The following is a 13,922-nucleotide window of genomic DNA, read 5'->3' on the forward strand; positions in this document are numbered from 1 at the left end:
GTAACATACAGCACTTTGTTATTTTGTTTCCAAATCTGGCATCTCATATTGTCAGCTAAGTCAGCGCTTTCTTTGAGTTTGAAAGAGAGTCTTTAATAGTATTTGTTACATTTATTACTTTACTAGGAGGTACCTGATGAAAGATATATTGTACTGGGATGTGGAAATGAGAGGATTAACAATGGCAATTGAACCAAAAAATAGAATGTACAGTATGGTGGCTCCCAGGTGCCTATAAAAAGAGAAGGGAGGCTCAGTGAATAAACATGACATCTCCAAGGATCAGTAGCTTGGCAACATTCACAGCTTAGGTTCACTGGATAAAAACAGACAGCTAGCTTGTTGGCAGGTGTAAAAAAAAATGGGTTAAAATAAAAAATAATAATGAATTAATTTGAAAGATGTGTTACCAATAAACACTAAGACAAGACTTAATTAACTACATAAAAATAGGCTTTCTCGCAGTACTTGCAATTCTTTGTCTTCACAGAGATACAGCGCTCTCCTTCAACAGCCTGGTTTCCTTGCCTGGATCCTGCTGTCCTGAACTCACTTCAGATTTTACTCTGAATCCCCACTGGTCTGCAGTCCCAATAGACTTTACTTCATTGTCAGCTGAAAAGCACTGAATTCATTTTCAAATGTGATCCTGTGAATCCTGGATTAAAATTGGGCATATATCCATGTGATCCTTTCTGAAAAGAGGCAGTAAAAGGTAATTCCACTGACATCTGTGCCTGGTGCCTGGTAGACTGACTTGTAATTCAGAAAACCAAGGGATTAAAGCCATCATCCTGAGGAAGCCATTTATCTTTTTCCTTCTCAAGATGGTGCGGTAAGACCTCTGTGTTGAGCTGAGCGTGTTGATAGAAAAGAGTTTCTCGAGTAGAATCGAGTCAATTGTATTTCCTTTGCATTCGTGCTGAAAACTGGCTCGACGCTTTCCCGGAATCAACGACTTTGAAAAGACAGAGCCTTTTGCCTTTATGTCTTTCAGCGGCCTCCTCGCTTGCGTCTGACTATCGTGTGTGATCAACTGCCTGTGCAGTCACCTGCGAGTGGTTGTCTATTTCTTTCTTGAGAGTACACAGTTTCTCCACGGGGCTAGGCTTTGCCGCATCCCAGCTGTCGAGTAGACCTCACTTGCTGCGTTGGCCCGCCCACCTCGGTGAGTCGGGCCTTCTAAACAAACAGTGTGCTCTCCCCTATCTATCTATTCTACCGTGGTTTTTTGCTGTCTGCTTCAACTCGCCCACCATGGCTTCGGTCCTTGTGTCCCCCTGGTGCACGCTACGCACTGACCAGGTGTGTGTGACTGCGCGGTTAGGATAGGCACAATTGCGTAGCTGCCCCCCTGATGCTTCGGTACCGTGGCGCATGCATAGCCCTTGGTATCTCAGCACACGGTGCCCAGCGCTACAGCGTCAGTGCACAGACACAGCGCTGCATGATACACGGTGCACATAGTGTACTCGGTAGGCACGGTACACGCGGTGCACGGTGCCCACTGCTATAGTGCTAGTTCACGAACGCATGGTGCTGCACGGTACACGGTGCACACAGTGCATGGTACTCGGTGTGCACGGTGCTCGGTACGCACGGTGCACGGTGCACACAGTGCTTGGCCATTACTACGGAGCTAGCGCAAGAGCGCACGGTGCTGCACAATATTCGGTGCACGTAGTGCTACAGTGCTCAGTATGCACAGTGCACAGTGCACATGGTGCTTGATGCCACTGCTACACTAGTGCACGGGCATACAGTGCTGCATGCTACGCGGTGCCCATGGTACTCGGTGCGCACGGTGCTCGGTATGCACGGTGCACACGGTGTTTGGTACCCTCCACTACAGCGCTAGTGGGTGAGCGCACATGTCGACCTCCTGGGATCGTCTGGCCTCAGGTCCTAGCAAACAGGCCGCACCGTTTGCCTCTCTAGAAGGCACAGAAAAGCTTGGCCTAGTGGGGTTCCCCCCAGTAGACTCCACCATCGCGGCCCTGGTTAAGGCCCCGCCGGTGGGTGGGTTGGCTAGAGATCCGGTGTGACCGAACCCTCAATGCAAGGTGACGGAAACACATCTCAAGCGGGCGTATGCAGCAGAGGCACAGGCAATTCGCCTGTCAAACACGGCAAGTGTGCTCACAGCCTATATGGACGGTGTATTGCGCAAGGCCTTGCTCCCTGAGCCAGTGGCCACTGAGCTACATCTCCTGTCCAACACGCTGCTGCAGATCTCCGGTCTCCAAGGGCAAGCTCTTGGCCAGAGCCTGACTAGCTTGATTCTGGCTCGTAGACATCTGTGGCTGTCACAAGCCAGATTTCCTGATGCGGATAAGGCCGCGCTGCTAGACGCGCCTATATCCCTGGGACATACCTTTGGGCCAGCCGTAGAAGAGATCTTACAGAGATCCCACTGGGAACGTGATGCATCCTGGCAGGTGGCCGCGTTGCTCCCTCCCAGCCCTTCCGCGTGGGGCAGGTCGAAACGCTGGCGAGCTCCTTAAACGCGGACTGTCACCAGGACAGTTCCAGTCCCCATGGCTCTACTGGGTGACCTAAGGCATCGCCTACAGGGCACGCCAGTAGCAAACAACCAGGCCCCCACCTGGCAGGGTAGCCGTACACTCCACTAGAGGGTTGGCTTCATCTTGGGCCCTCTTCAGAGGGGCCTCGCTGTCCGATATTTGTACTGCGGCTAGCTGGGCTACGGCGCATACTTTCTCCAGGTTCTACGGCCTTAATGTGGTAGACCCTGCCCTGCCTTCATTAGGCACGAGGGTCCTTGAGGATGCATGCTCACACCGCTAACCCTGGGGTTATGTGGTTCTGATGCGTCCCTCATATGCTACCATTCCTCCTCCCTCGCGAAAGCTGGTATAAATGATCCCATACATAATGTTTGTTGGTGGTCGTCTTCGAATTGAAAGGGAATGTTAGGTTACTTACCGTAACCCTGGTTCCCTGAAAGAGAAGACGACCACCAAATGCAAGGTCGCATTGGTTGCCCTCACGGGTTCGATGGAAAAAGAGAAATGGCTTCCTCAGGATGATGGTTTAAATCCCTCGGTGGGCAGGACCGAGTGCATCATCCCAGGAAGGGGCCTATCAGCAGCTCTGGTATAGAGAGCTCAGCAATTACCTACCCAATGGACAGGCATATCCCATAATGTTCGCTGTTGGTGTTCTTCTCTTTCAGGGAACCAGGGTTACGTTAAGTAACCTAACGTTTATTTGAGTGGTGTGTGTTTTCATTTATTTTGTTGCACTTGTTTGATTTTTATACATTTGTTGGAAACACTATTTCTTTGTACTTGTTATTATTTTACTTGTGCTTTTGGTTATTATTGTGTATTTTATTTATTTTGGTGTATTTGTTAGGGCCAGCGTCCTCACATTTATTCAGACTTTATACCTTTATTCAGCATTACAGCTAAATTAACTTGTGTGCTTATATGCTCTTTTTAGCCTGTTGTATAATAAAACCCCTGTTTGACTTTGAACCTCTGTGTCTTTGCCTTATCTTGTGTGCCCTCATTTAAGGTCTCTATTTGTACCAGACCTCCCTGGTTAGTTAAAGGTGGTGGCAGCAACACACTACTGTAATTCTAATTCAGTTTTGCACCCACCTTAATTATTTAATTAATAAGAGGCGGGCAGTTACACTATGTATGCACTATTTACCACTGTTATGAATTTACTATTCATCAATATTACAAAATCAACTTGACTCATCAGGCACCTATATATATTTTTTTAGCCATGTTTATCACACAGAATTGTCTGATAAACAATGACATCATTAGTTGCACAGAAATCCATTAAGCACCAACTGCAACTTTGTTAGTGCGGTTGTAATACAAACACACAGTTAGGAGGAAACAAACACTCAGGAGGCTGTGTGGTCCAGTGGTTAAAGAAAAGGGCTTGTAACCAGGAGGTCCCCGGTTCAAATCCCACCTCAGCCACTGACTCGTTGTATGACCCTGAGCAAGTCGTACTCCGTTTTTCGGGTGAGACGTAATTGTAAGTGACTCTGCAGCTGATGCATAGTTCACACACCCTAGTCTCTGTAAGTCGCCTTGGATAAAGGTGTCCGCTAAATAAATAAACAAAACACAGTTAGTGCGCATTAACTAACCGAACCGAATTAATAACTGCACTCGATATTTGCTCTGAAAAGAATTAACTAGTGTGGTTGTCGCTGCCCTTTGTAACCAAACTGTGTGTGTATACAAACCGTATTAAGAGCAAAAGGTGAACTCACAACCACATGTAGCCTGTATCACTTAAAAGTTTTGCATCACTCTATAGAATTAGTGAATTTTGCCTCCTAAAGTCAAATAAAACCTGCTGAATAGTGTCATGTTAACATATTGAATTACATACATAACGCTTTGTAGTTGTCCATATACTTAACAAAAAAATATCAAAAATGTAGATTTTTTTTTAGATATCATGTTGTAGTCTCTTTGATAACATGATGTTAAATAAAATATCAAAATTATATTCACATATACCTTTTTTTTTTTTTTAATAATAATAATAATAATAATTATGTTTCAATCTTAAAATTCTAGACGATGCAAAACCTTAGGCCATAGCTGTATATGATGTTACTGAATGATGTAACAGTCTACCCCAAATACATTCAGCAAAAATAACTCACACACCCTAGTCTCTGTAAATCGCCTTGGATAAAGGCGTCTGCTAAATAAACAAATAATAATAATGAAAAATGCTGACTTTGTGTTTACCTTGCCAATTCACTACCTAGGCAGACTTAATTAATTAAAATCAATAAACAAACAAATAAATAAATAAATAAACAAATACATAAATATGGATCAGTAGAATAGATTCTGAAGATCCCTGTTTTTATTGTAGTAGCTAAACACATTAGACTCGCTTTTTATATTCGACCTATTATTCCGTCGTGGTACTAATGAAGTCTTCCACAAGTTTGCAGTAAAGTGTACGTACTATGTCAGCATCACACCCTTAATCTACAAAGTACGAAGGTTACTTGCAATTGTACTAGATACTAGAAGAGTTAACTCAACAGTCGACAACACTGGAAGAGGGGCACTGTAAGCACAGTTTAGAGGCGGAGCTCGGTGCTGGGGCAGTCTCTCCTATTAAATACAGAGCAGTACGGCGCTTCCTACTTCTGGAACCATTTGTCTAAGCGAGCTGACTCTACAACGAGAGATTGAAGGAAAAACAACATCATGACAAGCAACAAATACGACGTAATTGTTATTGGCGGAGGCATCTCAGGTTAGTATAACAGTCTGAACTGAACTTTAATATCGACAGCTAATAATAATTGCAATATCTCAATATTCGTCAAGTAACCAAGAGCGAGGATACGTTAAAAAAATTACCATATTAGGTATTTTTTAATTTATTTTAGGATTTAAATTTGTTTCCTCTTTATTCCAACGCCAAACGTTATTCATTGGTCATAATGATGGACTTGGTCGCAGTATTTCGACACGGGTACTTATTGGTATTTTATAAGATTTATGAAGTTTACTAATGTTTTGCAAACCTACCAACTGCTTTTCTGAAGTTGCATTGCATCAAAACGTTGCTGTGTTATTCACCGACCGATTTGACATAATAGGCTACTTTTTTTTTTTTTTTTAATGAGACAGGGTAATTAAAAAAATAAATAAATCAATAAAAAAAACACCACTTACATTGAAATAAGCCCTTGGTAATTGTGGTGTTTGCGGAGAGTGTATTTACTTTTTTATTTTGAGACGGAGAAGCTTTCGTCTAAACATAGTCTCTGTCTCTATTACGAGTGTTACAGTTTTGGTATCCGAAAGCTGTGCGTGCTATACAGTGCAGAATAGGCGGCTGACCTGTTGTGTAATTACTGTACTTTATTCTAATTCTAATTTTAACTGGTTTGATATTATGATGACTTCAATCCTGATGTTTGTAGTGACAAGGATGTATTGCTAGAATTAAAACTATTGCAAGCGGCTGACTTTGCCTGCTTTAAAGGCTTATAATTATGAACCATGTTAGCCTGCAAACCCCCAATTAATGTACAGTATAAGATGTAGTGATTGAAGTTTTCGGGTTTTATTTTTGGTCACATGGGGTCGACTGCAGTTTACCAAAATTAGTCCACTTGATGCGTCTAACTAGCGGATTAAGCAGGTTTAGTCCACTTGCTGAGACTAAGTAAAGTTAGTACACTTGTTAATCCTGGTTGCAGTGTATCATAAAATAATCACCACAGATGGATCATCCGCTAAATCAGACTAAACAAGATCCTGTGCAGTGTACCAAATCGGATGTGAGATGATCCTGTCAGGAGGACTAACTTAGTACTAGTAACTTAGTGCTATGAAGCATAAGACTAATTTAGTGCTATGAGGTGTAAGACTAACTTAGTACGTTTGCTCGTCCTACGTTTGTACAGCACATTTTAACACGAAGACAGCGCCATTATTCTCTGAAATGACCTCTAAAAACTAGTGAAGTGAAAAGTGAAGCTCGCCGAGTCATAGAAATATCCTTAATAAAATTGACAGTTGCACTATGTAATGATATAATGCACCATAATATATTGTTGATACACTATATTAAGCAATTATTCATTTTCTTAGGTAGACAGCGAATGTATCCGGTAGTTTAAATAAACTACTATAGTAATGTAGCACCCTTTTCCTATTTGTCTAATTTATTATCGTTGATGAACAAAGTGCTCTGAAGAGTTTGGTTTCGTTTTTTCATTAAAATATTGTACAGACTTTAATAAAGTGATGCACAATAAGATACGGCGTATTTAAATAATAAAAAACACACACGTTTGATGTATTCAATTTAAACTGAAATGTCAGTGTAATGTGCATTAAATATAAACATAACATTTATAGTTCAGTGAAGGAGGCTGTGTGGTCCAGTGGTTAAAGAAACGGGCTTGTAACCAGGAGGTCACCGGTTCAAATCCCACCTCAGCCACTGACTCATTGTGTGACCCTGAGCAAGTCACTTAACCTCCTTGTGCTCCGTCTTTCGGGTGAGACGTAATTGTAAGTGACTCTGCAGCGGATGCATAGTTCACACACCCTAGTCTCTGTAAGTCTGCTAAATAAACTAATAATACTGTCAAGCAGCAATAGGCTACCGGCAAGCTAAACTCTAACTCTGATCCGTGTGCGGAATGTGCACATAAAAAGACATGTAGTAGGCTACAATTATATTATATTATGAATACAGGTGTACTTTTACTTAAATGTTTTTTGCCAGAATCACGCCTAATGTTATAAAAACACATTTTTAAATCATTAATATTTTAATTATTTGCTTTTTTCATACGTTTTCATATTTCTGACTTTTTTCCCTGTTCAGTGTATTTTATTTATTTATTTATTTATTATTATTTTTTTAAATCAAATGCTAGTAATGACAATGTACACATAAATGTCTGAGTTTGCCTTTACAGTTTAAATTGTGATTTTGCATCCACATTTGTAATGGCTTATTATGGGTTAGTCCTCATTATCGGTCTAACTTGTTCCACTTGTTCGGTCAGCTAAACCAATTTTCAGGATTAGCTGTGTGGAACGCTGCAATCAGGACTAACGTAGTACAGAGCTGCAGGATTTGCTAGACCGCATTTTAGTCCACTTGATGCGGACTAAGGCCCTGTCCACACTACATAACCGATCTCGAGAATCCATACTCGAAGCCGTTCTAATTAATCCAGCGCAAAGCGTCCACACTGAAGTACCGTTTCATGTTTAGTCAGACTTAGTGCGTCCACACACTATTAGAATAGTTAGGTTACAGTTCCTAGCAGCGCAATAGACAGTGGAAATGAATACGATAGTATCCCACCATGCACTGTATTTTATTTTTAAATAATGTGTTATGCTTTATATTAACAGAGGTGCATATTGTAAAAATAAGTAAAACAAGTATTTTGGAAAACGTTTTCGGGTTTTATTTTTAATCAGGTGACATACCTTTCAAACAAATTGAGCTGATTCTTTTTTTCAAAATTAAACTCAGAAAAAGCTGTTAATTTCAAAACAATCTTTGTTTTTGCCTTCATATTTTGCTTGCGCCTAATTCTGGTCCCCTTAATTTTATTTCAAACAGAGCTGTCAAATTATGTGAATTGCTCATCCCTGATCCTACTTTTAACTCATTTCATTGTTGCAGTCGCCACAATTGTGCCACAGTTGTGCTTTTGTGATTTTCCCAACTAGTCTAACAGATGTCCTGACATTTTAAGCATAAAAATGAATACCCATTGCGGAGTGTACACTGATTGCAAGTCCTTCAGGCACCAGTATTTTGCCAAACATACAACAAAGCATTCTGGGATATTGGAGGATACACAGAAAATGTAGTATGGTATTGCAGCGTCCACTCTTCTGACAAACCACACTACCTAATGCGATCTAATTGAGACTACCCCCTGAGGTGGTCTCGAGTCTGGTTTCTCGAGTACGGTATTAAACGCTGCGTAGTGTGGACGATAACCGTATTTATCACTTTTAAGCCAGTTTAAAGGCAACTAATACGGTTTAAAGGCATAGTGTGGACAGGGCCTAAGTCACAAGTATCCTGCAATCGACCCATGACAACCAATTCTGTTTTCTAATTAAACTCTGAAAAAGCTGTTAATTACAAAACAATGTCACTTGTTTTTATCTTCCTATCTTGATATCTGTTTTGCTTTTTTTTTTTTCCAAACAGACCTGACAAATTACATTAATTTCTCATCGCTGGTCCTAATTGCATTTCATTCTTGCAGTCGCCTAGTTTATCGTTCTGCATTTGTTATTTTCACTCGTTTAACAGAGTTGTCCTGACAGATTTTCTTTTCTGCATAAAATACCCAGTGTGGAGTGTACACTGATAGCAAGTCCATCATTAAAAAAGAAAGCAAACAAACAAAGAAAAAAACTTGATTTGTAGCAAAAAAATAATAATAATCTTAAACTGTCTTTAATTAGTGGTTTTCTCTTTATTAGGATGCAGATACAGCTTAACAACGACGAATTAACATTTACAGGGAGATAGAGATTTGGAAATAAAAAACAAAAGTTTAAGCCCGAATCATACGTTAATAATTCATGTTGCATTAGGACCAGGTAGTGGTCACATTAATAGACTACCCTGTACAATAGGATCAAGCATTCGGCACCCAAAGTGACATAAAAGGTGGAGTGCACCCCATTCCACATTGCATTGCATTTACAGGGGCTGGCAAGCAATCATCGATCAGGGTTCTGTGTTAAATAAAGCATGACTTCAAGTTTCATTAAGTGTCCCTTATTTCACCCGTGTACCGCACCCTGTAATTTAACAGGGTTAGCCTACAAAGAGCAAGACAAGAGCTCCCTTTTCTTGCAGGCTGATTGGCTAGATGCAGCCCTGAAGCTCATGGATCAATACATTGTGCCTACAGTCTCTTTCAGTACAGCCACCTATCAAATGCAATTGTTAAAATGAACAAGGTTGCTGTGCCTAATAGGGCACTGCAGCAATGAGCACCAAGTTTCCAAGGAAACTAGACAATGCATTTTGAAGGTTTGCTATAAAAGCATTGCATACAGCGATCCGTTGATACCATCCCTGCTACCATACAGCTCTCCGTAACTTTGAATGAGAATCAGGATCCTCAATAGTAATAATAATAATAATAATAATAATAATAATAATAATAATAATAATAATAATAATAACTAATACTGCAATAATATAGCACTCTTCACTAGGATCATATTGTCTGTGCTGCCAATGATGGCTAAGGCACCTGACATTTAGAGCAAGCGAAAACAATGAATACACCATGTGTAATACTACAGGCATTGCTGGACAGCAGACATGACTGCAAATACAGGCTATACAAAAAACATTAGCATTGATACCAGACCTGTATCTCTTTGTCTGTGTCCAAAGTGCGCCCAGTTATTAGGGAAATCCAGACCTGTCAGCTGAAAATCGCTTGGGGCGGGAGCACTAGTATGGTTGGAACGATATACTGATGTGACAATAAAATGCATATCCCAATATGCAGGTCACGGTACAGTATGTATCACGATTTGCATGATGGCCCAGATAGCCTACATATATGATGCATAATAAGATCAAATGATCATTGAACGATGGACTATTAAAAAAAAAAAAATTAAATGAGATGGGGGATTGTATTTATACCAACTGTAAGTCACACATATTCTTCATTGAAGGACCATTCGGTGAACTACAATGAGCTGTGCTGTCCATTTGTTGTATCATGATACAAACGATACATACCTATATTACGATAAGATAGATGATGTAAAGAAAGTGTCACAATTCATAGATACGCAATGAATCGTTACAGCCCTAGTCACTTGAAGTTATTATACTTTCAGTTTCACAGCTACATGCCTGTAGTGTAATGCATGCCGGTTTCATTGCTATTGCTTGAAAAGCATACCTAACTGCTGTATAGCCTACTACATATTAGAAAGTCAGTGGCATTGGTTTTAAATAACAGCATGGAACTAGCTCAAATGGATTTGCCCATGTTTATCAGGAAAAAATTTTTTCATGCCTGATAACCTATTCTTTTAACCAACTTCTCAAAACCATACACTCTTATCCTCCCTTCAGATTTTATCGGATTGTATGTGGCTGTAATCCGATAAACTCTCGGGTTTAGGTACAGTTGCGATTATGGTGACCCTCTGTAGGTGGCTCTGATTCAAAAGGGTGTTTTATGTTTGACATGAAATGCTTAACGAGTTGTTCTACAATGACTTTTCAGTGACCAACAACCTAACAATAATCATAATGTGGTTCTACACCTTTAATATCTCGTACCCATAGACAGTGTTGTGGGCTGGTATTGAAAACATGCGCGGGTGAAAAAAATAACTTTCCAACTAAAAGCGACAAGTGTGCAGATAACGGTTCTTGGCCCTCTCATCCAATTGCCTTGCTTTTGTTTTGGCATATTCCTGGTGCAATTCCAAAGTGATTATAACATTTGTTTAATATAGTTCCCCTTTGTAAAGAAAATCATTAAAATCCTGCTGTGGTTGGTAGAGTTAAATGTCACCTTGGTTGGAAAAAATTTCTGGCAGTTTCCTAAAGTATCCCAGAATAAATGATCTGAAAAAACCCTGTAGGGTCCTTTCTTTCTAAATGCAGTAATTGGTAAACAAGGCTGACATTGTTTTTTGATTCAGTGCTGAGAGCAAATAATGACCGTGGCTGCTGAACAGTACAGTAATCCCTGTGCTGCTGTGTTGCCATGGGTTACTCCTTGGGGAAACCACTGTATTAACTACAGGTTCATCGGAGAAAGAGACAGAAATAAATGTATGAAATGCTTTCAGACATACTGGACTGTATGTATAAAGGTTTTTCGTACCATGGGGTTTGGGGACGAACTTATAACACTGTTATTTAGTTTTTAACTTGCCTGTGCTGTATAAACAGGTCTTGTTCCGGTAGTAGCCACAGTAAGAAGTTGCAAAAGAATACTACACAGCAATATGGAGGTTCATTATACAGCAGCTTGCTTTATTAGCATGCTTTACATGGGGTCAAATGGCTTCCAAGTTCCTATTGTATTTCCACAAGTTGTCAAATCCCAATGCATCCTGAAATGAAACATCCTTTGCAAATACAACAAAGAATATACATTTTGGAGCAGGTAACAAACATAAAACATAACTAGTACTGTAAGTACTGTTCACCTTTTGAATTTCTCTGAAAATGTGAGAAGTGCCCCAGCTGGGACATTGCTCAATCTAAATCATTCTATCCTGTGAACTCTAGCTGCACAATACCAAGCAAATATTAAAATCATCAGCACTGTGTGATTCTCTTTACAAACCTGTATAACTGTTACATGTCCTTGTTGGGCCCTTTAAAAAAAAACAAAGGACGCAATCTGCATATTTCCCAGCACAGCAACAAACCTAGAGGGATGTTTGCCTCTCATAATAGCCTGTGGGTGGGTGTTTTTTTTTTGGTGGGGGGCTTTGTTATAATAAGCTACAATTGTGTTCTTAATTACCCCACCATTATAAAGGCCTGATCCAACATGGTGTCCATAATTTATAGGAGTAATAATGTGATATCTTGTAACAATTGTAAGTTGCCCTGGATAAGGGCATCTGCTAATAAATAAATAAATAAATAAATAAATAAATAAATAAATAAATAAATAATCCAAACCCACATCCATAAATACATTAAAATATATAAAAACAGTATGTGACCTTCAAGCTTTCATTGTGATGACATTGTAGAATTCAGGGCCTGGAATTGTGCCTTTGGAGTTCAGAAAAGATAAGATTCTTTTTACTGCCTTCCTTCCTGGGTTTCAACAGGATAAACTTTAATAATGGGGAAACTTTAAGTTCTCTCACTGTTCATATGCATGGCATTTCTCAAACGGATGCAGAGAGATTCATTTTAAACATAATTTAAAACAAAATGCAGTACACAGTACGATACAAATTATGGAAACAACAAAATGATTTACAGAACAACAGGGGGTAAATCTCTTGGTATCCCTGAATAGATTATTGTCTCCTCTTTTAAAAATCTGGAAAATATTTTAAGGAGCAAGACATCTCAAGTAACCTCACACAGACTACTTGCTCACAAAATATCATGGTATCCCTAAATAGATCATTGTCTCATCTTTAAAAAATTTAGGCAATCTGCAATCTGTCTCACAAGTTCAGTTACCCTATAAATGATCCTTTTACTACCAATGCTGAATAACTGGGTGGAGCAATGGTGTTGTCCTTGAAGAGAAAATAAATGTCTTTCCCAATCAATCCTCATTGCTAGTAAGTGGATCATGTTTGGAGTACCACTGCTCATTCAAATCTTTTTCATATTTTTTAAAGAGGAGACGATTATGTGTCATATGGTGACCATCCTTAAACATATGACACATGATCGTCTATATTGTAAAACAGCTAGTCTACCAGGATTATTAAACATGGCAGGAACATTCATTAATTTGGTTAATTAATTTAGGAAACATTATCCTATAGTATAAAGGCAACCTGTGATTAGTATGTATGGTGGTGCTCCACCATTGTACTGCAGAATTGGACAACTAGGATTTTGTTCCAGTGCTGTAAATTCCTATCTGTGTATCAGCAACAGCTTGATTGTATTCAGAGTATCCATCTCCTCCTCCTCCTCCTCCTGTAACTTGGCTCAATATGTAGACGCCAGAGGGCTGTGGTGATGAGCTCTGGTGTAGTTAGACCTGACACATTAGCATTTAATAAGTTTGAAATTTCTGCTGAGCGATGAATAAAGATGCAAAGGTTGCTGGTGTCGGCCTCAATTTCTCAGCTGAGGGGTGATAATGTAATTTTTAATTTATTGGAGAAAGAAAAGGTAATAACAATTCCCTTATAAGGGTGATAGCCAAGACTTTTAATATTATAAATGCTTAACTCTCATAAGAGGTTCCCAGGAAAGGACCAGAGCCCATGTTTAATTTACATTATCAAGAATCGTCCTGAAGCACACTGCATGGGATTCCCATGATGTAGAAACGGAATATATTCCTGTGTGTGTGTGTCTGTGTATGTTTATAAAAACATCCCAAACCCTTCTTCTCTTTAACAACTTTGGCTGCCAGCCAGCAAATCTCAGACCTTCCAAGTCAACATTTTTGGTTGAAACACTTTTTCTTTTTCATTCCTTTCTTTTAAAAGCTGCTTTTAGCACGTATAATTCGTATAATGGTAATACAACGGTTTCACTCTCATCTCGCCACCAGCAACCAAAACTACGTGACAAACGAAGCTCCATAATTCATGCTGGTTAATGTAAATAACTCTAACCTTTGCAGTTTGGACTTCCAAGAATGTTCTGGCATCATGCTGTCTATTATAAATTTGTCAGCAGATCCTATC

General features: G+C 39.8%; 1 protein-coding gene across 1 annotated transcript in view; it reads left to right on the plus strand.

Annotated features, from left to right (window-relative positions):
- The first annotated feature begins 5,128 nt into the window (after positions 1-5,128).
- Positions 5,129-13,922, plus strand: part of mao (monoamine oxidase) — a 59,104-nt gene continuing 50,310 nt past the window's right edge. The window contains exon 1 of the mRNA XM_034011809.3: positions 5,129-5,277. Coding sequence (XP_033867700.2) covers positions 5,229-5,277 — 49 coding nt within the window. The 5' untranslated portion in view covers positions 5,129-5,228. The remainder of the gene's footprint in view (positions 5,278-13,922) is intronic.

This window comes from Acipenser ruthenus, chromosome 8, assembly GCF_902713425.1.
Source record: "Acipenser ruthenus chromosome 8, fAciRut3.2 maternal haplotype, whole genome shotgun sequence".
Lineage (NCBI taxonomy): Eukaryota > Metazoa > Chordata > Actinopteri > Acipenseriformes > Acipenseridae > Acipenser > Acipenser ruthenus.